This window comes from Theobroma cacao, chromosome 4 (assembly GCF_000208745.1).
Source record: "Theobroma cacao cultivar B97-61/B2 chromosome 4, Criollo_cocoa_genome_V2, whole genome shotgun sequence".
Lineage (NCBI taxonomy): Eukaryota > Viridiplantae > Streptophyta > Magnoliopsida > Malvales > Malvaceae > Theobroma > Theobroma cacao.
The window spans coordinates 16,798,961-16,824,971 of record NC_030853.1 but is presented as its reverse complement, the minus strand read 5'-3'; the positions used below and the strand labels follow the sequence as shown (position 1 = coordinate 16,824,971).

Below are 26,011 nucleotides of genomic sequence, written 5' to 3'. Positions count from 1 at the left end.
TAAACTCAGTCACCCACCGAACCCACTCTAGTCTCTTCTGTTGTTTCCTTCCCCCATGCCAACTACACAACCAAAAATCCCATTGTTATTTTCTCTTTCATCTGTACAAAAACTTAACACCCAACAAAGACAATGAACTGAATTTCCACAACGCTTTTCAGCTCAACAAATATCAGGTTACATTCTTTTTTTTTTTTAAACATGTTATCATATTTTTTGTTCTTACATTATTCAGTGAATTATTTAAATGCATTAAAATGTTCGCTGTAATGTAATGGGTTTTCTATTTTGTCTTTAACAGTTTTCTTTCGGCTGGAATCATTAGTTTTTAGGTTGATTTTGAGCAAAAACAATAATCAAGGCATTATCTATTTTTATAGCCAAGTTGGAGGTTTTTTCTGATATAAACTTGTTTCTTCTTTTTACATGATCCAATGACTTGTGTAAATGTATCAAAATGCTAACTTTAATGGGCTTTTCGCTTTGTGTTTATGACTTTTTGTTCTGCTAGAACTCATTAGTTGTTTAGGCAATTATCAAGTCGACCTCACTTTTTGGAACCAATTAGATGACTTTATATGATGGAATCTTGTTTGCTAATTAATCATCTTAGGTTGTGTTAAGTTCATAAAGTTTTTATTTTCTCTTGACAGGAAGCAAAATGGTTGTTTTTGTATTGCCAAGTAAGTCAGCCTTTGAGGTGCATCTTCCCCGCTTCCCTCTTGTTTCTTCAGCCACAACACGTGGGCAGTTTCATTTAATCTTAGGAGGTTCATCTAACAGGAAAAGGTTTTTTATTTGAGTCTAAAATCCAAGCTTTTTGGGATAAGTATTGTTTTTAATTTCTTTGATACGCATATGATGGTTTGATTTTTATATATTTGGTAAGTTATTTATATATATATATATATATATATTTGACAAGTTATGGCTATTACTTTAAAATATGACCTATTTTTATCAAATCATGATATTTTTGCAGGAAGCATTTACTTACTGGCAATTGGCAGTGCAGACCAAGAATAATTGTTGCCTCAAATATAGTGAGTGTTTGCTGGTGCATATTGTATTATTGTCATTAGTTTTGGTTTTAGAGCAGTGCATATTTTATGCATGTTAGCAATTCACGTCTAATTAGGTCTTTTGCAGAAAAATTGATAGGTTGATTACGGATGATGTATTTAAATAATGAAAGATTCCCAGAATTTTTACTAGAAGTTTACCTTGATAGTACTAGTGGAATTAAGATTTTACTAAGTTGGTAGTCTTAGGTGACTCTTGTTGATGTTGTAGTTTGTAACTTTCCCTTTTATTTTCATTTAGAGAAATAAATTAAGGCAAAATTTGAGTTAGTGTTGTGCTGAGAAGTTGTAAAATGGTTGATAACTGTGGAATTTATGTGACAGGATGGTTCCAGTGACACTTTTGCAGATGTGGCTGATGATGAGGATAATTATTTGTCAGGGAGATATGAAATTTTGAAAATGAGAGAAGATGAGTTGATGGACATCAGAAGGGCTCTTTCTGAGGCTCAAGCCAAACAAGAAGCCATTGAGAAAGAAAGAGATCAATTGCTTGAAGAGTTTTCTCATTCTGAAGCTAAACAGCAGGAATATGTGGCTGCCATTTTGCACGACAAGGAAGTGGCTATTTCAGAACCGTAGTCAGCCAAGTCTCTGTTCCATCAGAAGCTAAAGGAGTCACTGGAAGAGAAATTTTCCCTGGAATCTAAGTTGGCTCTTGCAAAACAAGATGCTGTTGAACTTGCAGTACAAGTTGAAAAGTTAGCAGAGATTGCTTTCCAACAGGCTACATCTCACATATTAGAAGATGCCCAGCTGAGGGTTTCAGCTGCAGAAACTTTGGCTACTGAGTCAGCTTATCAAATTCAAGAACAAATAAGGAATGCAACCGAAGGTACTATACTGTCAATTGTTGAGCAGTCAAAAGATGCTACAATAAAGGCCCTTGATGTGGTAGAAAAGGCTGGGGACCAGGCTACAAAAGCTGTAGCTGCATTCACTGATGGTATAAATCCCATTGATGCTATTGCTTCTGTTTAGTCTGAGAATGTTAAGTTACAAGGTGCTGTCAGTGATTTAGAATATCAATTATTGCTTTCAAGAAGTGAGGTTGATAGGTTGAAATTGGAGTTGCAACAGGCCCAAGTACAAGCAAATGCAGCCGACCTCCGAGCCAGTAATGCTGAGAAGGCATTGCTTGAATTCCAAGAGTTGAGTAAGAAAAAGGCTCTTGAACATGGAGAAGAGATTAGGTCTTTATTGGAGAAAATAAAGAAAGAAGCAGCAGAAAGAAAGAAGGCTGTGTCCAAGGCTTTTAAGACTGAGTTGGAAAGCATCAAGGCTGCCATTTATGCTGCCAAAGATACAACACGTTTGAGAGACAACGCCTACATGAGAAGATGTGAAGCCCTACAGAGATCACTGAGGACATCAGAAAGTGCTTTAAAGATGTGGAGACAGAGAGCAGAGATGGCAGAGTCATTATTGTTAAAGGGAAGACTAAGTCATGAAGAGGATGAAGAAGCCATCTATATTGTTAATGGTGGGAGGATAGACCTTTTGACTGATGATGATTCACAAAAATTGAAACTTCTGAGTGATGGTCCTTGTAGGGAGATACCTCAGTGGATTGCAAGAAGGATACGAAGCATCCATCCCAAGTTTCCACCTAGAAAGACCAATATGTCTGAAGCCTTGAATACAAATTTTAAATCTTTGCAATTGCGAACCTGATGAAGTTTGGTCCATTGCTCAAGAAAAGCTAAAAGAAGGTGATATGCTTATTGAACATGTAATTGAGAAAGAAGTACTAGAGAAGAAACGGAAGGCTTTGGAACGGGCACTTCAGCGAAAGACAATTAAATGGCAGAGGATTCCAGAACAAACAAAATTAGGTTAGTTTTCTTTTCTCTAATATGTGTCTTTTATTATTATTCCCAAAATAACTTTGTAGAAGAAGGTTCATATCTAACGTGCAGTAGCATGTGAAACTCAATGCAGAGCCAGGAACTGGAACAGGAAGGGAAATTGTGGTGAGTATAAATATTGTCATCCATTGCTTGGTAAATTGATGGTGCATTTCACTTGCTATTGATTTGATACCTAATGGCATTGATTAACTGAGGTTTCATGGTTTTAACTTAAGGTATAGATATTTATTAAATATATATACCCTGGTTAAATGTCTATCATGCCAGGAAAATGAAATGATTTTAGTTGGCTGATATAGGATTTTAACCTGTTTGTATGGTTATTTTTAGCAGTCAATGGTAGTCTGCTTGCCACTCCTGTAAAGGACCATTTTTAGGCTTTGTGCAAGTTAATTCTTTCGCTTCTTTCCTAGAACAAAAATGGCATAGATCTTGAATTTGTTTATTAGAGGGTGCATTATACTTTTTTGTAATACTAAGTTATGGTAGTATGGATCCATTCGCTGCAATTACTCCCTTCTAACGGATGGAATAACTGATTTGTGCCTTTAAATGCTGCAGAAGATAAAAATTAAATTTAACTTATATTAATTGCTCCTCAATCAGGCTTACACCATATGATATCCTGTTTCTTCCTTTCCTTAAACTATACATAGTGGAAAAAAGTTTTCCCTTTCGAATTTTGGTTCTTTGACGTATTTTCATTTTTTTTTTAAGGAATCTAGAGAATTTTCCATTTCACCTGGAATCTGTTCTTGCCTATAACCTCATTTGTTTATTCCAATCATATTTTCACTGGGCGTTGAAGATAACTCTAATCTTATTTTCATGTCTGATTTTTATTGTACACTTTGTAGGAATATGTTTAATTTATTTTACTTAATGAACTTATGCATGCTTAGTTGACTTAGGTTTAGGTGAGTTTATCATTGATCAATAATGAAACGGATAAAAGTATTCGTTATAAGCAGATATCAGTATATTGTTTAACCTTTTAATATTCATACGTCTTATTTGTTGATCTTCAAGTTTCAAGGTTTCAATGGGGAAAGTTGGAGAAGGCAGTGGTACCAGGAGCTAGCTCTTAAAGCTGCTGATTTATCTCAATGTGGGATGACTGCAGTATGGTTCCCACCACCAACACAATCTGTTGCACCTCAAGGTAAATTTCCAATAGTTTCATCTACCTTTTTCTTGTTTGGCATAAGAATTAGGGTTCTTATGAAATATCATTCTTTTAATTTTTATAGATTAAGTTGTCATTTTAAATGACATGTTGTTGTGCATGCGGTTGTTCTGGCATGGAGGATAGTGTCATGCATTGTGATCCTACGAAATCAACCAAAGTAGGATTTAGTTTTTCTACTAATTTGATTTGACCAGTAGTTCAAATATCACACCCATTAATGTGTTTGTGGTTGTTAGACATGGTTCCACACTTCTTTAAAAAAAAAAAATCCAAAGATGTTCTGTCCACGCCTTTTTTATTGTTTAACACAGTGTCAATAAGTTATATGGAATAACATGCAGGTTATATGCCTTCTGACCTTTACAACTGGAACTCCTCATATGGATCTGTGGAAGAACTGAAATCTTGTATCGAGGAAATGCATTCTCAGGACCATCTGGTATGTGGAGCTTACAAATAGTAAGCTTTAGTGGTTAACTTTTGGGACTCCTTTCCGCAAACTCTTGGAATAAAATTTCTCTATCTAGTAATGTGCATTATTCAGAAATTGCACATCAATGTGGGTAAAAACAAAGTATTCCGAACAGATACAAGTGTTATTTGAGCAAATCGTATATTCATATAGTGCAGATGCCATCTTGTTTTAGACTGTTTGTTAGTTATTGCCTATGGTGAACTGAACCTTAAATTGTGTTGCCTATGTATGCAGGCATTGGGAGATGTTGTCCTTAACCATCGTTGTGCACATAAACAGGTTGGCTCCCCCCCGCACCCCTCCGAGTGGCTTTTTCCCCTGTTTTGGGCTTTTCAGAAGTTTCATAATTGCTTTTTTAAGTCTCAACAATGCTCTTTGTGGCTGTATTTTCTATATAAAATTGGCTCAAACAAAGAGGTATTCAACATGTGCTGCAAACTGGGATCAGTAATCTCAGATAGGTGTATTTTTCCTAAAACTAATTTACTGTCCCTTGATTTCAAACTAAGTAAGACCAAAAGACCAAAATGAATTATTTTGGATTCTTTAGTTTTTCAAGAAAATCTGATTATTTGTTGCTACATATGTCCTTTTGCTTCTTTGATTATTTTAAACTCAAATACTGGAAATTCAATTTAATTTTTGGTTGTTATTAATCCATACATCCCATGCAATCTTAACTACCATGAATGAGATTAATATTGGCTGGTAAACCTTTTCTTTGTGCAGTTGAATTACATAAATACAGAAGAAGTATAAACTTCTTACTATGACATTTACAGATCTTGTGCCGTGGCTGAAACTGTGGCATGAACTTAATGAGTCAGTTGCAGGGGTCTAGTTAAATGATATTTTGCTCATTTCAGAGCCCAAATGGTGTCTGGAATATCTTTGGTGGCAAGCTTGCATGGGGGTCTGAAGCGATTGTTTGTGATGATCCAAAGTTTCAGGGCCATGGAAATCCTTCAAGTGGTCTGCATATGATATAATTTTTTTCTAGTGTACTGAAGAAGACGTGTAATCATTAATGTAGAGTATCAGCTGTAGATCATAACCCGGAAAATGTGGTTAAATAGTTCTCAATTTGAGGCTATTCTTCTTTATGTGCTATGTGGAATTGGGGCTTTTGTGAAGGTTAAAGAGTATGTTTTTGAATTGAACCAGAAGGGAACCTTTTCCTGGGTGCCTTGAAATCTTGTTTTGAACATTTTTCTGGATAAGAAAATTAGAGAGAGAAAGAGAGAGAGAGAGATGACTGAGATTAATTATCAAACTAGACTTTATGCAATCATTTAGCAAAAGTTCACTGGCGACTGGGAACTGATCTAAAATTTGTTAACTGGAGCAATGACCTCTTGACAAATTGCTGACTCACTATATCAGACATTATCCGTTGAATGAGTTGGCATGTTATTTCTGGATATTAAATGAAAAATAGGAATTCCCTTAAATTTAACTGATTTAGTTTTGTGTTTAGGTGATATCTTCCACGCGGCACCAAACATTGATCATTCCCAGGACTTTGTACGAGGAGATATAAAGGAATGGTTGAACTGGCTTCGTAATGAGATTGGTTTTGACGGGTGGCAGCTTGACTTTGTGAGGTGAAGGTGTTTCTATTGTCTTCCTTTTTTCTTATATGTCTTTCTTTTTTTTTTTTGGGTGCAAGTGCTATTATTTCATCTTGCATACATACTTTGACAATTCAAACAAAAACTATGGTAGACATGACAAGAGAAAAATAAATTAGATTTCTTCTTTCTAGGAATTTCCTGCACTCTTGTGATGTGGAGAGGATGTCAAAAAAAAAAATGGTAGATATTCCAAGAGAAAAAAGAATTTAAATTGCTCTTGGGTCGGGATTTCTTCCAAGCTATTTATGTGGGAGAGGATGGCTGGTCAATGTCTATGCTTCTGGTTCACAAACTTTCAGGGTATATAAACCTATGTTCAAGAGTCATTAACTTCTCTATTACTTTAATAATGGATGTTTTGATATCTATATGTGATGGTAAACCGTGGGTCTGGGGAACGTATGAACACAAAAATGTGATTCTACCAATGCAGTGCTGTAGTCATATTAAATTGATCTTTATTAATGATTAATGTAGAAATAATTAATGAATCACTTCTCACAATTTCTTGTAACATTACTCTCAATAATCTAAGAAATTGAATAGCCTGATTTCAGATAAAGTTGTAGTACTCTTATCCATGCAAGCATATTACGCATATATGTAAGATTATTTACATATTCCAGAAAGAGAAAAGGTTGATACATGCAATGTATTAGGTTTGAATATTTGGATGATAGCTGCCTTAATTAGACTCGGAAGCCATCAACCAAGTAAGGGCTGACAAATCATTGCAGTGACTTTATTGAAAGTCCGTGTAAGAATGGTTTCTAAAAATTCTAAAGTTGTGCATAAAACTAACATCTGGAAAGCAACCTACAATGTGGTAATGCATTCCAAAATAATCAACTATGCTCTGCTTCACCGACAATATCACAATATAGTGTGTCCATTGTCAACAACTTAAAAGAATAATAAGAACATAAACTTTTACAGATGGTTAATGAGACTCTGAAAGGTAGAAAAAGAAGGCAAAACATTTGAAGTATATTATGGATGATGCCACATGTTAGCAGCATTTAAGACTCTTTTTTCTTGTTTGCAGAGGCTTCTCCGGTATATTTGTGAAAGAATATATAGAAGCTTCAAATTTTGCATTTGCAATAGGAGAATATTGGGACAGTTTGGTTTATGAACAGGGTAACTTGTGTTACAATCAAGGTAATCACTTAATACTATACATTATGCTTGAAAAATAGTCAACTGATCTTGTGTTTGAAGATTTTGGATGATAGCAAACTCCAGTTTTCCTAAAGTTAAAACTCATTAGAGTATATCGTTTTGTGTTAGTGACTATTTTCGAAGTTAAAACTTCTTTGATTGGTTTGGCTTCAGTGAGTTTTGAAATTTTTATTGAACTAAATCTGATTTTGGGGTTTTTGAAAAGTTCTTGTCAACCATTAAAATGACCTTTGAATGATGTTAATAATGGTCATATTTATTACAGAAATTTTTTGAATGCTTGAGTCTACTTGGCCCTTGAATTAACTGAAACCTGGTTATATAATATAATTTACTTCTGGCTCGCCTTTTGGGATGCATAATATAATTCCACTTTAAATCAGAAAGCCTCTCTTAATCATGTTTTGTGTCTCTAGGTCCAGGTGACTGCATGGAAATGCCAATTTTTCTTTTTATCATTGTGTAGAATTACCCTACATGATATTTGGAACTTTGTTAACATGCCTAGATGCTCATCGGCAATGGATAATCAACTGGATCAATGCCACTGGTGATACTTCCTCAGCTTTTGATGTCACGACAAAGGTAATTCTGAGTATAAGCCAGCATTTTTTTTCTAGGGAATCTCACATCCTTAAGACAAGACTGGGGAAATAAGAATGCATAAAGTGTCAATGAAATCGTGCAGGAATTCACTCTCTGTCTCTCACAAGCGTGCTACTGTCTAGTATGGTCCCCTCTGCATTTGTACATGTCTTGTGCATTTTTCTTGAATTGTTAATGTGCATGACCATATATGGGTGAAGAATTTTTTGTATCTGATATATAGAAGCTAAGATGCAAGTAAAAACATGGAGATTGATTCATTAATGAGATATCTGTGTTGCCAGGGTTCCATTTCCTTAATTACAATTTTTTCATATTGAAAAATGTTACTTTCTATTATCATTACGATTTCCACCGGATTATTGTGATCCATTTATCTGAAATATAGTCTGCCACATGTTTCTGATAGCCATATCATGTCCAGTATAAGCCATGTGGAGAAATTGCTGTCAAATAGCTGCATGCTTCCTCCAACTGCAGACAAAAATATTTTGCCATTGCAGGGGATACTCCACTCTGCTTTACATAACCAATACTGGAGATTGATAGATCCTCAAGGGAAACTAACAGAAGTGATGGGATGTTGGCCTTCACGTACTGTTACATTTTTAGAGAACCATGATACAGGATCAACCCAGGTACTCTCTTCCTCTCTGTCTTATATGCTAACACGCGTGTGCGTACACACATACATACATATATATAGAAAAATAACCAAACATACAAGCACTCAGAGCAGTACCATGTTTCCTGAGTGTCGCATAACTTCTTTAATCTTGGAGCTAAAACTTCCTTGTAACTTGTAAGATTGCATACCTTTCGTTTGTCACTTTGAGGGTTAAAGTAGCTTTCTTTTCACTCTGGTCCACTAAAATAGAGCACAGTCAACTTATTAAAAGAACAGGAATTTAGCTTTAAAGAACATATGCAAGAGTGAATGAAATTTTGTGCTTTATGATCATGTTGAAGCTTACGATGTTATATATCTTAACTTCTCTCTGAAATTTTTTAAGTGTGACTTTCAATTAGAATATTTCAGCAATCTTCAATCCACTTCAAGCCAAGCTAGATTATTGGCCTTACTCTATACATCTAACAATCAGTTCAGTTCATAAACTTTTGATCTGTTACAAGGATATGATCATGTTCTAGATTCATTGAAAAAGCTTAGAGCACATAATCACTTCTCAATCTATATCACTTAATGCATCTAGTTATGAGATTTGCCTATTTGCTAATTATAATATTCCATCAATTCTCTTGGTCATGTTTAACTTATCAACAGAGATAAATATCTAACATTACGTTTTATTTTAGGGTCACTGGCCATTCCCCGTGGTAAGCTTACACAGGGATATGCATACATCCTGACCCATCCTGGAACAGTAAGCTCTCTGTCACTGAAGTTGCTTAATCATTCTATACACAGACACACACAACTGGAAAAAGAAATTCCCGAAGAATGTCTCTGCTTTGGTGTGATACCAAGATATTTCCTGATGATTATATGCATTATTCGTCTTCAAATTTATCATAGTCTCAATTGGGTTTTACAAATTTTTTTTTTTTTTTGCCTTATCTAGATTTTTTGAATGTCTATTAATGGCTGATAAAAAATTTCATACTTTACTTTTGTCATGCACTGGTTGAATTCGTTTTGAATGTAATATTGCAGCCTGTAATATTTTATAACCACTTCTATGAATTTGGCATCCGTGATGTATTAACTGAATTAGTAGAAGCTAGAAGACGGGCTGGGATCCATTGCCGAAGCTCTGTTAAGATATACCATGCGAATAATGAAGGTTATGTTGCACAGGTTGGTGATACCTTAGTGATGAAACTAATGCATTTTGATTTGAACCCTTCGAAGGAAAATCAGTTGGGTGGGAGCTGGCAAAAGTTTATTGATAAAGGATCAGATTATCAAGTTTGGTTAAGACAGTAATTCATTTAAACGGGGGCCAAGTCAATAATCTCTTGTTATATTGATAGAAGAATATCTGTAATTGTACATCCCCAATCCATTAATATTTTTCAAGGCAGTTTAATGTTAGACCCCAAGTAATCAGGTGAGAAGGAATTCTCTATTTTTTTTTTTTTTTGTAACAAAATATTGCAATTGGGCATATTAGGATATTTATTGGAAGAATGTGTTATATTGAATTCATAATTATTGTCAACCCACCCTTGAACCAATCTATTAATGAGTTTGAATAAAGACTAATTAATTCTTCTTCTCACACACACACGCCAATATTGTTAACAAGTTAATCTTCTTAATAGTTGTTATCTCGTAATGTTTAAAAATTTGATCTTAATTTTATCTAATAAACAATACCATAAAAAAGATAGTAGTACCCTTTGGTCCTAGGGAAAAATTACATACATAATCTTACATTTTTATGATAAATATAAAATTCTTTTTTATCAGAAAAATGATATGTAAGAAGGTTGCTTCGTATACTTAAAAAGTTCCAAGTCCCAACACAATGAGTCTTGAATACTCGAATTTCAAACTCATAGATACGTATTATTAAATTAAATATTTAGATAGCTGTATATCTTGTGAGATATATACGAGTATAATTTTACGATGCATGGCCTTCCTGGAGGAAACAATTTGAGGGTCTAATTATTTCTAAAATTTGGTATAGGAAATGGATGTGAGGGTGAGATGAGGTGACAATGTCTTGTATCTTTTAATTAAAGTCTCAAGTCTTTCAACATTTTCTTGGAGGAGAGATCAGGAGGACTTTCTTTTCTTTTTTTTTTTTAATTTTTTGGGTCAATGTATATATCAGTATCACCTTTAAAGCGTGTGCCCTCTCTTCCCCACTCTCTGTCCCTTTCAACTATGACTTGGAGTCAAATCTTAGAGCTCCAAAGGCCAAAGCATCTCACCCCATCTTTTCTCTGCTTTCCCTCACTTGATTTTCAGTGCAAGTCTTGAGAATGACTTATTTATTTATTTATATTATAAAAAAGTAGCTTCTGAGATTTGGAGCATATGTCATCTTTGTATGGTATTTATTCCCATTACATCCCCTTTGAGGTAGATTCTGGTATATGCACAAAAGGGTGAAAGAATGTCACCTCCAAAATTAACTTTTCTTCTAAAAGTTTAGATTTGGGGGGGTTTTTTTTTATTTTCCTTTCTGTCATCAAATAATTTTTAATAGGGGAATTTATTTGGCACATTTTGGATAAGAGTTTGATAAATTCTACTTAACCAAGCAATAGATTGTCAACATGTTGCAGTGAGGAAAATTGTCATAGTACTACTTTGAACTATATGAATATAGGCATACAAAATTAATGGTTTAACTGCTTCGTTGCTTTTGCTACCTTATTATGTGAAAATGCTAGGGTGTCTTAGTTTGTTTATTCCAATTATGCCTTACATATAAATTGCAAAATATAAATATTTTCAAAGTTTGAAATAATTACATAAATTGTTATTGTGTCTATGGAATACTGTTTCCCAATTACAAGAGCTTAGATTTGATAGCTCTGCTCCTCTCTCTTTGACATAGGAATGGCAGAATTAAGAACTCCAGTTTGAAAGCTCTTCCCATCACTTATTTTGGAGTATCCGAAATTGAAATTTATAAGGTACAAATCGATATTGAAACCGTTTGAATTTTTAATCCTATCAACCGAAGTTTATTAGAATCTAATTGATAACCGTTAATTATTAGAACCGATCATTTTTATGAATATCCGATTCAAAAATTCAAATTCAACTCGATTATTAAGAAAAGGAAAACAACTATAACATTACACAAAAAATGAATAACAATAGTAAAATTTTACTAAATTTTATAAAATGAACTCATTGATAACAATTAATAATAATTCGTTTCTTACGTAGTATAGTAGTCCTTTAATTCATCAACGAAATTACTACAAAAACAAAAAAGAAATCATTAAGCAGGTTTGAACGAGTTTTGTTAGAATACCCATCAAAATTCTATTAAAATATAATCGAATTTAAATAACAAATATTTTAGCTCTCTTATTCAAATCCTTCCCAAAACCTAATCAGGTATTAATTTAAATAAGAAAACCATACGCATAACTTATTCATATCAAGTTATGAACTTTTACTTTTCCAGCTTTCCTCAAGGCTTTTATAACTCTTGGGTTCATTGAAAAATAAAACAAAGCACGTTAAGATAAATACTTCGCAAATTTACCTCTCTAGCGGGATCTAATAAACTCGTGGTTAGTGATATAGATAAAATAATTAACATAATATCTCAACTAAATTTTGAATTATTTAAAAAAATTTGTTTTAAAATATTATATTTTTATTATGTTTAATTAAATTTTTATATTTTTATTTTGAATCAAATAAGTTCTTATTATTAATGGTTGATTAACAAAATAAGTTTAAAACATTATGCCCAAATAAATTTTATAAAAAAAAGAAACCTACAATATGAATCTAAAATCTTTACTTTCACCTTTATTCCTAATTATTATAATTTGATATATATATATATACAAAATTTAAAGACAAAAGTCATTTAACCAAGATATGAATCTAAGAAATGTTTCAATCTTACACAGATACGGAAAATCAATAATGGTAGCATCTTTATGTCTTATGTCCGAAAAAAGTACAATCATTGGATGCATAATCCGTCCGACTGGCAGCCCTTTTCCATGAATTGAAGCCACCACCAAAACAACAATTCCTTTTCATTCTCCCATTTGACAACTTCAAATCCTCAATTATTGCAACACATTGAAAGACCCGGTTTAATTTAAGGAACTTGCTTTTGTCTTTGATGTTTTTTAAGGTTGGGTGTGAGGCACTTCATGTGTATGGGGTTTTAAGAATGTGTTTAGTGAGGGTCAAGCCAGAGTGTGTTTGTGTATGTCTTGGATCGAGAAGAAAAAAATTTGACTCAAACTTGTAAAAAACTAAAAAAGAATAATTCTCATTTATTCCCAACATGCAATGAGGGGAGAAGATAAAAAAAAGAAACACCCCTTTTTGTGATCTCTCTTTCTCTCTTACTGGATTTGCTAAAACTGGCGGCGGGAAAATAAATAAAACCCAAATTCATACACAGAAATACCATAAAAAACAGACAAAAATCTCCAACTCTTTTCCTTTTTCTTTTAAATTTTTAAGTTAAAAACCCCAACTCCCCAAAAGCCTCCAAAAAGTAACTCAAAAAACACAAAAGAAGAAGAAGCAGAAAAAAAAAACACAGCAAGAGACACCAAATCCACGCGTGCTCAAAAGCGCGTGAAATCCGCTCATCCCACCCTCTTTTTTTCCTACTCTTAAACGCAATCTCCTCTAATCTCCACTGTCCAATTCCCATCCTACGCTCCCAAACATCCCTTCATCTCCAGCCGAGTAGTACATTAGAACTCCCTTACTTCCGAACCTAACTCCAAACCTCTCCTTTGGAGGCGAACCTAGTTTTTTTTCCTTTCTTCTTTAAAAAAAGGTAAAAGGAAAAACAATTTACTTTTTTTTTTTATTAATTTTAATTTTTTAATTTTGTATTATGACACTGGTTCGATCCCTTTATCTTCGCTTCCCGGTCTGAAAATCCAATTCTTGAGAGAGAAATAAAAAAGAAGGAAAAGATTTTCAGAGAGAGCGAGAGAGTTTCCGCCGTCGTTTTAAGTTAAACTTTCCCGTTGTTTTGAACTTTGCTTCTTCTTTCTCTAATCAAGCTTAGCCTCGTTAATTACAGTTAAACTTTTTAATAAAAAAAAAAAAACGACTCGCCGTTTTTTAGCTTCTCTTGAAGAACCCTAAAGAAAGGCTCTTAGGCTTGGGGCTCAGATCAAAAGCTTAAGTTCCTTTTTGTCTGAAGCTTTTGGTTTTTTATGGTAATTTTATTTATTTTTCAGCTTCATTTTTTTGGTGGTGTTGTTAATTTAGCTTAGAGTTCACTAATTTAAGTGATAATTTCCTTTTCGTTTTGGTTCTTAATTATGTTGAAGGCAGCTTAAAGTTTGTATTTTTTGTATTTATTTGAATTTTTAGGGTTTTTTTAGTGTGGAAATTTGGGGTTTAGTTCACTATGGGGAATTTGGGTTGTGCCCTAAATTTGATTATTTTTTGGATGCATTTAGTTGATGTGGTAATATTGGTTTAAATTTTGGTTGAATTTAAGTTTTGGTGTGTATAAACTTTTCATTTCAGGTTTTTTGTGGGTTTTGTTTCTTGTTTCTTGGAAAAGGTTTTAAATTTGTGGAGAATTCACAAATTGTTAACAAATTTATTTATTATTTATTTTGCTTAGTTTGGTTGCTAAGAAAGTCGGTGGAAATTGTAAGTTTTTTGGAGCCTTGTTTTTGTATTTGGCATTTGATTTTTTCTGTGTATTTGTGTTTTTTTGCATGATATTTTTGCATAATTCTTTGCATTACATGCTATGTACTTTTACTATGCTTTTTTTTTTGAAATCACAATGCATGTCATAGAAGAAAAAATGGCGCTAAAGCAGCTGAAAATGAACTAAATAAGTGGCTTTTTTTGGGCTATTAGCTGGGATTGTTTCTTATTCTTATTTGTCTACTAATGTCATGGTCTAGGATGATATCTTGAAGAGCGGAGTAGTGGGAATTTGGTGAGACTTTTCTGTAGAATAAGGTGGTTGAGCTGTGATGATCTTATATATGGATACACTTATAGTGTGCAAAAGCATATAGCTACAAAATAGTGGTGGGTGGATTTTTAATGCCTGGTAACGAAGTTGAAGACGGGATCCACAGTCTATTTGAGCTAGACAACTCTCTCCAGGGCCAGCATCTGCCACAAGCTGGGGATGGAAATTGGCCTGTGCTTAACTATAATCAGTGGGTTGGAAAGCTGAGACAGATTGGGGCACCCCAGAATTTCAATTTGAAAAACTACAGCTTGCAACAATTAGGTATCAGTGAGTTCTTACTATTAATTCTACATTATTCTGCTTTATCTTTTTGTTGCTTGCTATGATGAAAGTTTGTTCTGCTTAGTAAAGAGAAGTGCCTAACCTGAAATGACAAATATATTGAAAACTAATTCTTAGTTATAATTATTTGGAACACCCATTTTGTCAAACTAAACTACCAACAATATTTGCATGTTATACACAGATACCGTAAGAGGATGTGGTGATGAAGCTTTAAGTGTGCTGCACAACCAAAACTATACACAATTGTCTCCTGCACCTGAATATTCCGAAATTCTTCCCAGAAACCACCAACTGAGTACAAATGGCTTCTTGCTTGGGTGCCAGAGTTTTGGGATGCAACAGAATCAACCAGGGGTTTTGTGTGAAAATAAAGGTTATGATCAGCATAATTTGATTTCTAGAGGCTCTTCTATCTTTAATTCACATCAAGAATATGAGTGTTGTGAGAGTCCCACCCTGACAACAAATTCAGAAAGGTCGGAAATTACTGAAGCTTCTACTGATTTAAACTTTCTTAAAGGGCAACAACAACTTTTGAACACCCCACAACTGGGTATCCAGCAATCTCTACCCATGCAGCAGTCTGGCTATAGTGACATGCACTTGTTGCAGCAGCATTTAATGATCAAGCAGCTGCAAGATCTTCAGAGACAACAGCAACTTCAACAGTTCGGTGATGCGAGGCAGCAGAATACTTTAAACCAACTTTCTGCTATCGCCAAACAGTCTGCCGCTGGTCAGTTCTCACCTCTCATTAATGGAACTCCTGTTCATGAGGCATCACAAATGTTTATGAACATTGTACAGCGAGGTACATCTCCAACTACTCCAGGAGCTTCTAACAGAGTTGTCTTTCCACAAGATCAAGGTCAGGCTTTCCGTTCAATTGGTCTAAGTTCTCAGCAGCCTGATGCATCTTTATATGGTACTCCTGTTGCAAGTGCAAGAAGTAATATGAATCAATATTCTCAACAAGGAATCCCTAATGATGCTGTTAATTTGTTGACCAAGGCTGGTGGTCAAGCACAGAAGCCTACCATGCAGTCCTCAGGCTCATTCTTAAGAGATCAGTACACTGTTTTGCCAGATCAGATCCACATGTCACAAGGTGCTTTAATATCCAACCCGGGATTTCACGGGAAAGATATATTTGGACCAGCTTCGGTCCAGAGCATAAATAGTGGGAATATGTCTGGAAGCTTCCAAGCTGGAAATGCTGCACAAATCAATACATTTGCAAAGGACTACAATGGGAGGCAAGAGCCAGCTGGTTGGCCTGCAATGCAGCAGAAAACTACAGAGATTGGTCCCTCTCAGGGTTTGGTTCCTTTGGATCCAATGGAAGAGAAGCTATTATATAATATGGATGACAACTTCTGGGATCCCTCCTTTGGCAGGCGCAATGATTTAGGTGCTGGAAGTTTCAGCAATGCATTGGAGAACTCAGATTTTTCAAATGCATTTCCATCCATTCAGAGTGGGAGCTGGAGTGCTCTAATGCAGTCTGCTGTGGCTGAGGCTTCTAGCAGTGATACTGGGCTGCAGGAGGAGTGGAGTGGATTGACATTTCAGAATACTGAACAGTCAACTGATAATCAGCTTTCAAACTTTGTCGACAGTGATAAGCAACAGGCAGGTTGGATTGACAGCAACCTACAGAGTGCTTCCTCCTTTAGTTCAAAACCTATGCCCATGTTCAATGATTCTGGTGTAAGCTCTAGCTTCCCTGGTTTTCAGCAGCCTGGCACGCAATTTTCAACTGAACAGGGAGAGAATCTACCCCATGATGGATCACATGGGTCTTCTGAAAAGAAGTCCCCCAAAGTCACTTCTGAGTGGGTAGATTGTGGTGCTCAACAGAAGCAATCTTTTGAGGGAGGGCAGCAAGTTCAGTCATATGTGCATTTAGATAATACTTGGGCAGGTCAGATGTATGAGCACTCAGACAGTGGTGCTCATCAGCGGAGGACTACCTCACATGAAGATTTTGGCCAACATTATGCTAAACCTAAAGGTAGTATCCCCCCTTCACCTAAAGGAAATCTTGCTGCATTTATTCTCATAATAACAAGAGACTGTGATGTTGGTTGCAGGTAGTGCTAATGATGGTTGTTTGTTGAAGACATCAACTGGAGGAGTGGAGCAAGTACAATCTGGCACAGATAATAATCTGTTCAACAGAAAAGATTCACAGATAATAAATAACCCGTCAACTGGTCAACAAGTCATAGATAATAATAGATCTGATTACATGAGACATGCTGATGTCTCTGCCACCAATGAAAGTGAGAGTACAGAGCAAAAACAGCATCAGATAAGCAATGAGCCTCGTGGTATTGCTAGCTCTTGTGAGGGAGAAGGTGAAATATACGTAAATCATCAAAAGAGCTACCAAAGGCAGGCTTCAAATGAAAGCTATAATTCCAAAGGATTGAGTGGCCGTGACCATGGCCAGGTCAAGTTTTTTGGTGATGTTTCTAGTGGCAATGCAAACTTCAATGAGGTAATAATGGTGTTTTTAATTCCAATGGTGTTTTTCATTAATGTTGATTATTTATATGATTTGTCCTTTGCAGGTGCGCTCACCTTTAGAAGAGGTAACTTCGAGGGATGATATCAAATCAGTTGGCCCTGATGGATCAAAAACTACTACTCAGACAAGGTATTTACTTAAGTAAGCTGATACTAAGTGGCTTACTTGTTTGTTGTTATAACATACAAATTGGTTGCTGTAAAAATGTAGGGATATTTGTGTTTGTGCTCATTATGCTTCTGTTGGTCAGCAGAATCTATTACTGACTTTTTTGTTCTCGTGTAAGCCTAAAGCTTGTTATCTTATTTTGTGCTTAAAGTTTCTGCATCGTAATGTTGAAACATGATTGACTGAATCTATGCAGTCAAAATATGCTTGAGCTACTTCACAAGGTTAACCTTTCAACGGAGGGTGGTGCCATGGCACATTCTGGCTCTACAGACTCTAATGCATTGGCCAAAGTTCCTGATGCAGATGCTCATATGTCTGTTGCTCAACTATACAACCAATCTTCTGCTTCTCAAGGGTTTAGTTTAAGGTTGGCCCTCCCATCCCAACGGCTGCCAAATTCAAACCATTTCCTCAATTCCCAGGGTTCACCACAGACTCTAAGTTATCTAAAATTAGGGCAGGTCAATCAGACATGGGCAGCTCCCCCATACTCTGGTCAATCTTTGCCTCCAGCAAATGAGTTGTCTCAGAGAGTACATTTGGATGCTAAATCTAGTACATTTGGACAAACAGGTGTCACCCCATTCTCAAACATGAAGGGTAGCGCTGTTGCAGCCTTTGTATCCAGTCTCCCACTGCTGAGAAATCAAATACAAATGCAAAACATGCCTAATTCACCCATAGTATCTCAATCATTACAGGCAACACTGTCAAGTGCTACTAGGAATCCCCCTTTTAACCTTGCCACCTCTCAAGATACTTCTCGACAGATTTCTGTCAATCATTTTGGTGAGCAGTTTCCAGTTTTGGAGGCTTCACAAGTATCTCAGCCTTCTATCATGTCAGGCATGTCAAGGCAGGGTGAATTTTCAGCAATGCAAAATGCATGGACAACTCTGCCAACTCAGCAGAATCTTTCTATTTTAGAACCTCTCAAGGATCCTGCCAACTTGCCTCCCTCCATGGATCCCACAGATAATAGTATTAACTCCACTAAAAGTGGTTATGGGGAAATGCGGGCAGGAAAAGAGAGATCCCTGCAGCAAATGTCTTTTGAGATGACAGATTCTTCGCAGCCAGCTAGTTTCTCTAGAGGAGAAGACCCTTTACAAAAGCAGTGCTTAGATGCAAGTGCTCTGCCCTCTTCATCATCGTTGTCTCATTCTAATCAAGAGGTCCTTGTTGGGATGAAACATGATAATAACCAAGCCTCTATGACTTCTGAGAGAAACTTTGCACCTGCTGCCCATTCTTTGAAACCATCTAGCAGTCTCCAGCAAAATTACTCTCTGTTGCATCAAATACAAGCAATGAGTACTGCTGAGACTGATCCAATTAAGAGTGCTGATGACACTCAGCCGGTTGTTTCTGTGGTGGGACAGCAGTTGCATGAACAGAATTCGAGGTTGAGAAACTCTATGGATAGTGGACCAAATTCAGCAGCAGGTGGGGATAACAAAACACTAACCTTCTTCACAGGTTCAAGAGAAGATCCAAGTGTGAAAGCTTTGTCACAGAATGCTCTCCAAAATATACCTTCCCATGAAATGGTCAGATTTGGTCAAAATAATTCTCAGAGCCAATCTACTAGCAGCTCTTATGTAACTAATCATATGAACCATGGCCAGGGTAACCTGCATATTGCACCCTCTTGGTTTAAGCAGTATGGGACCTTCAGAAATGGGCAGATGCTTTCAATGTCTGATGCCAGGATTACAAAATCTGTCTCAGGACAGTTCTCCCTCTTGAAGCCAACTCAGAATCTGCATATTCATGCCTCTGTTGGGCAAGTAGATGCTGTGGAGGCTGGTCAAGCTGCTATTGCCAGGCCAAGCTCAGCTACCCCCTTGGTGGCAGATGAACACTTTTCAGCTCCTTATGTGTTGCCTTCAAGTATTAACAATCAAAATTTTGTTACCACAAGACCAAAGAAGCGAAAAGCTATGACATTTGAGCTTCTGCCATGGTGCAAAGAAGTGTCACAAGGCTCCCAAAAACTTCAAAATATCAGGTTATTACCATTATTGCCCATTTTTTTAATCATTCTATTTTCCTTGATAAGGGATAGTTTATAGTCACCATTTATATTGGCTGCAGAGATGGGCAAATTTTCAATTTGTATTCCTTTGGTCTTTTTGTTCTCTCCCTCTCTTTTTCTTGGCTACTTGTGTGAATTATTGTTTCCTTGTTCACTGAATTTAATTTTAAGTTATATTTGTTTCCAGTGTCTCAGAACAAGAGTGGGCTGAGGCCACAAATCGGTTGTGTGAGAAGGTGTGTTCTTAGTTTGATAATAATGGAATTTAGTCTCTCTCCAAATATTGTCCATATTTTGGGATCCAAAATTGATTCTAATATTGCATTACTTTTGGCAGGTGGAAGATGAGGTTGAAACACTTGATGATGTGCATCCAATACTTCGATCAAAGAGGAGGCTTGTCTTGACAACACAGCTTATGCAGCTATTGCTTAATCCTGCACCAGCATCTATTCTCAGAGCAGATGCCACCTCAAACTATGATAGTGTATCATACTTTATTTCTAGAGTAGCCCTAGGTGACACATGCAGCCTTTGCTGTGGTGTAAGAGATAATATGCAGCTCTCCTCTGACAACAGTAACATGTGAGTATTGGTCTTAGACAGTGTGAATTATGAGGCTAAAATACAAATTCTTTTTGCATGAAAACATAATGATAATTTTAAGTCAACTTCGGCTGCAGATTCATTTTAAACTTGAGATGGTATTTTCATAAAATTTCTGGCCTTGCCTTCTAAGAATTATATGCTAACATCTTCAGGATCTCTGAAAAGCTGAAAACTTTCGAGAAAACTGGTGACCAGAAAATTTTGGAAGTCATGGAAGATCTTACTGATAGAGCTAAGAAACTAGAAAACGACTTCCAAAGGTATGTGTGCCATTAATGAATTTCTGCGTATATGGTGACCATTCTTCTTGTTCTGATGGAGAAATGCACAGTTACACAGAGACAGAATTATAGCTACATTTATATCAAATGTTGAACCGTGAATTTGATCACAATCATATAATATTCAATTGACCAAACCTTGTCATTCAAACTCCAGGAAGAATGTTCCTTGCGGCTGATAAATTAACCTTGAGACCTATTCTATGGTTTCACTAGCTTCCTTACCATCATTTGTTGCATGGTAATATTATCAAATTATGTACCAAAATAGATAATGATGTTGCCTTCATAAGCCCATCTCCTGAAATAAAAGGAGTGCCCTTTTATAAGAATTGCTGCTTTTATTTTCCAGATTTAATGCCCCAATGCACAATGGATAGTTCTTTTATAGCTTTATTCATTTGAGGAACAATTGTATCAATAACTTCATGATGTTTGTTGCATGAATACTATTTGTTTTTCCAGATTGGACAAGACAGTGTCAGTTCTAGACATCAGAGTGGAATGTCAGGAGCTGGAACGTTTTTCTGTCATCAACCGATTTGCCAGATTTCATATCCGAGGACAAGGAGATACCTCTGGTGCTGCATCGTCCTCTGCAATGCACAAACCAGTTCCCCAGAGATATGTCACAGCACTTCCAATGCCTAGGAATCTACCTGAGGGGGTACAATGTTTTACACTGTGATCATGATTTAACTGATCCTCTCTCAAAATGAATCTTGTTTTCATCTATTCTCTGCATGCAATATCAACGCGCATCTCTCCATGATCCCTCTCGTCACTAACCTTAATGCTGGCAAGCAAGAAAGACGAGAATGCATGACGGAATGCTGGACAGGTCAACCTTGTAACTGAGGCCCTCAGTTATTTTGAGTTGAGGCCATCACTGTAATTTTTGAGAAAGTAAATATTGTTTCTTGTATATTTGCATGAAAGTCCAAGGAGAATAGGAGTATTCTAAGTATCTTTTGAAAGGAGCAAGAGGATCGTATCAGTATGAATGTCTTTTAACTTGTTACATAAATAGTGGAATTTAGCTTGCCTAGAACGTTGATAATATTTGGATCTTCGCCTTTGTTGGGTACTCTTGGGTCTTCTTTTTCTTTTTCACTCTTTCAGTTGTATTCTGTTACGGGCTGGAAGGACAGGAGACCAGCAATTGTTCAGCAAATGAAAATATTTATGGCAAGTACAAGAAGTTGGAATTTTATAATCTCTAGGGTATGGAACAGGGCTTCCCACTTAGGATTTGCACCACTTAAATGGCCTTTGGTTAAATGCTTCTCTGACTATGCACTGCATGAAGGATCTCTTTCCTCAGTCACGTGTGTGTGTGGTTACCTTGACTGCCATCTTATTGGGGGAAAACAAAAGATCTACCTGAAAAGGATTGCAGAACCTTTCAGTGACAACTTTATGAACTAGTGTATTTGTTTTCTTTGAAAAGTACAAGGTTTCAGACTCTGATTCTTTGTCCCCCCCTCCCAGTGCCTGCACGAGAGGTTGAGTAAAAGACAAGAGAAGACTTTTTACGACATCAAAAGTATAGCTGTTTTGTTTCTTTTTGGGCGTCTGAGGTTGGAAGGATTCTGAGTACTTGATTGTCTTTCGTTCTCTTCTTTTTAAAATCGACTGAAAGCAGCACTGACACGTCAGTTGTGGTGGATACTCCTAATAACTTGCTTATATCCTCGCTGTCAGTATCAGTGTCTGATCCATTTCATGATTGGAAAGTGATGTGAGAAAGAGATCATGGAAAAAGCTGAAAAATCCTCTGTGAGAACAACAAGAATAAAATTAAAGAACTAGAAACAAAAACAGTCAATTTCTAAAAATATTTCTTTGGTGGGGTTTGGTTTCCCAAATCCCAGGTTTTCTCATTGGTGGACAACCAATCTGCTGACAACATTGGTGGGGAATGTCTTTTGCTTTCAACACTCCAACGCTTCAACAATATAGACAAAATAATTATCCAATAAAAGGGAGAATAGCAGATTAATTCCACCATCATCTCCACGTGGGTTTGTACCTTTTTTCTTGTACCAATTGGGCCCCAAAAAATCACCCTGGTCAGTTCAATTGAGTAGCAGCCTTGGATCCTGTCTGGTTGGAATTTGATTTCGTTATTCTTTTTCGATTTGGTATATATTATATATATTTATTTATTATAATTCTATTGGCTTGTACTTCGTTGCTGTGGTCCTATAAGTAACCTGGATTTTGTTCCAGGACCCTTTCTTCCAAACGCGCGTGTTCACAAAAATCCTGATTCTTCTAGGAGAGCAAATTATTTTCTTCTCTGCCAAGCCCTTGCCCACTATACATGTCACTAACTTTTTCTGGATACATGGATCAACATGCATATAAACCTTAAGAGAACTCACTCAAGGCCACTGTATAAACAGAAACCTTTCACCCTGGAAACTAGTTTCTGTTTTCACTGTAAGAGATAAAACTGATATAATTCTTGATTGTATGGCAGGAGACACAAGCTGTTCTGATTGTGGCTTGGTTCTTGAATCCAATTATGTTGATGAAAGTTCTGGACGGAGAAAATTTGCTGGTTCTGTGTATGATCAAGGATCCAAAACGTGTTGGCTCTAACATAAAACCCCTTCTTGAACATGGAAATCTTACAACTTGGATTTCTATGACTAAGGTTTCCCCTGGTGGTTTCTTTACTTCATTGAATGAATCAAACAAAGACAGGACCCTGGTTAAAGTTTTCGGGATCATTGGGTTATGGCTGATAGGTTAGGCCTTGTTAACAATATCACAGATAGGGCTCGTAAGATGTACAAGAACGTGGAAGATAGTAAATCTCGAAAGGAGAAAAACCTGAATGATTATCCGCAAGCTTGCTTGTTATGAGATTAAATTGGTCCAGGCTCCTTAAAGAGATTTCGACTGTTGCTGATGGAGCGTCAAAGAAAGATATCAATAGGGCAATCTAAGTTATAAAGAACAACTAGGGGGACTATGCACCCTGGCGAACTTGTAAGGCTCTTCTGTTCCAAACTTGGCATGCACAATCCAGCCATCAAGGCTGTTCAAGGAGCTCTTAAGCAAGTAGAAGTGTTGGATTAAGAAGGAACCTGAAATCGGTTTAGGCAATGTAAAAGGGGGTTCTTGTGATAGGGAGAGGAAGTGTTGCAAACAAGTAAAAAGACGCACCGGAGGCAGCAAAGAGGAAGATCAGAACAATTCTTAAAGTACTAAGTATCATGGCAGGAGAGTAGAAGAGAATTAGAGAGAGAAACTGTAAAGGAGAATGTGTTAGCTCTGGAGGAAGAGCCCGTAATGAATTGTGATGCTATCTATATAGTGCAAAAAATAGCGATTACAAAAAAAAGTTTTAATGCACGTAATGAATGACTTTATTAAGAAGAGCTTTAATGTTGAGTAGTCGTTATTGAGAGTTAATGTCGATTAATGGTTAGAAACCTATTATGTAACCATTGAAGTAATCGGGTGTAATAAGACTTGGGTATACATGAGAAGATACAAGAGAAGAAGCTTTACGTGAACAGTTACAAGAGAAGAAGTTGTACATGAATAGGTACAAGAGAAAAAGATATATGTGAATAAGTACACGAGAACAATGTTGGAGGGTGAAATACTTGTATTTTAAGAAAAAAGTTAATAGGAAGATTTCTTAACTACCTTTATATTTAAGCAATCCAATCAAACTCTTCGGAACATCTCAATATGAAAGTAACTCATGAACGCTGTCACTTATTCCAGTTTGCTTTCACTGGCATCGATGTGAAGTGGTTATTTTGTGTGAAGTAACTGTTCTACTTGTATTAGTTGTTCCATATGGAGTAATGCTCCACTTATTCTAGTTGTTTTGTGTGAAGTAGCATTTCACTTGTTCTAATTGTTTTACGTGAAGTAGTGTTTTACTCGTTTTGATTATTCTTTTTACAATATTATGTTGTAAAATAATTTTTTAAAGAATAGGTATTAATCAATCTACAAACAGCCGTTATTTACATGATACATCAAGTTTCAAGTTCTAACACAATTGTTAAAGGTATCAATTCCAACTTATTTTCATAAAAGATTTAATGGATTTGATTACATTTTGTACTTTCTTTCAAAGGTGGAAATTGCGGTTGCTGCTGAGGTTGCAATCAAGGAGTCGTACAAGGATCTTGCTCCTTATGCTTCAAGGCTAATACCCCAATGGTATGCCGAGGAAGTCGAGCAAAATGTAAGAAAATTTGCAGCTCTTGAAGTTGTGGGGCAAGAGATTGAGTATTGCTGATTGAGATTGCTTCTCTTTTATGTTACAACCCTGCAAGGAGGAGCAGTAAGAAAAAGTTCAGGTGGAAATAACTAATGCCGGCGGGTAGGTAAAGCCACCAAAGTAAGGGTTTAAGCCTTAAATTTGATGAGATACATACTTTTATAATAATATAATTAATTATATTAAAAATATAAAAATTATGATAATGAATAAAATATTTATTTAATATTTAATAAATATCTATTTTTTTTCACTTCCATATCTCTATTCATTATCAACTATTTATCTATTTCTTATTAAAAAATATAAAAATGAAAAAATTAACAAAATGACATATTCTCTCACTTCTTTAATTAGGTGCCTAATAAATTTAAATTTTTTTATCACTTTTCAATTCCTACAATGTTATTAATTCTCAATTATTCTCTTATTTCTAATTAACTAACGGTAATATGTATTTAATTTTCAGCAGTTATTTTTTTCTCATCTATTTCTACTAATTTTAATTAACTAACGATAATATGTATTTAATGATTTCTAAGAGCTCTTTTTTCCTATATGTAAAATAAATTATTTTTTTATTTTTAAAGTTAAAAATTTTAAAAAATTATACAAATGGAAGATAACAGTCCAATCAATATATTTAATCATATAAAAAGACTTGATTATTTTTCAAATGCATACATTGCTTTTAGAATAATGTTAACAATTCCAATAAGTATTGTTTCAATAAAAATTTTTTTTCAAAACTAAAATTAATAAAATGATCAACAATATCTCAAGAAAGATTAAATGGATTGATTATATTATTAATTGAAAAAAAATATTAAAAGATTTTGCATCTAAAAAACTTAAAAGAATAAAATTTTAATAAATTTTTTTTCTTAATTTTAATATAAAATTCTCATTTGAATATTGAGCTTCGAGCCTTCAAGTTTATTGAGCCGTCACCAAAAAATAACCCATAAAATGGGCTTCATTGAAGTGTAGAAAGATTGAGAAAAAAAAAAATAGACAGACCTACTTTTTCCCCCTATACATACATATCTAGTAACCATTTGTTTCCAAGATCAACATGGATCACCCTGTAAATTAGCCTTTAGTTTTATTTTCTCGCGTGTTATTTAATTGCATTTCATGCAGCCCAAATACA

The 26,011-nt window shown here is 35.5% G+C and overlaps 1 protein-coding gene and 1 pseudogene across 2 annotated transcripts; both read left to right on the top strand.

Annotated features, from left to right (window-relative positions):
- LOC18601642 lies at window positions 1–10,188 on the top strand (annotated as a pseudogene).
- Window positions 13,570–21,814, top strand: LOC18601641. Of its 2 annotated transcripts, none has more exons than XM_007032663.2 (10): window positions 13,570–13,901; window positions 14,610–14,947; window positions 15,153–16,985; window positions 17,065–17,474; window positions 17,548–17,633; window positions 17,869–19,686; window positions 19,901–19,949; window positions 20,051–20,298; window positions 20,475–20,582; window positions 21,069–21,814. In XM_007032663.2, exons 2-10 carry the CDS (start codon window positions 14,755–14,757, stop codon window positions 21,289–21,291), a joined length of 4,968 nt encoding a protein of 1,655 aa, XP_007032725.2. In that variant the 5' UTR covers window positions 13,570–13,901; window positions 14,610–14,754; the 3' UTR covers window positions 21,292–21,814. The 2 variants fall into 2 exon arrangements, with proteins under 2 accessions (XP_007032725.2, XP_007032724.2); XM_007032662.2 differs by having other exon boundaries at window positions 14,610–14,953.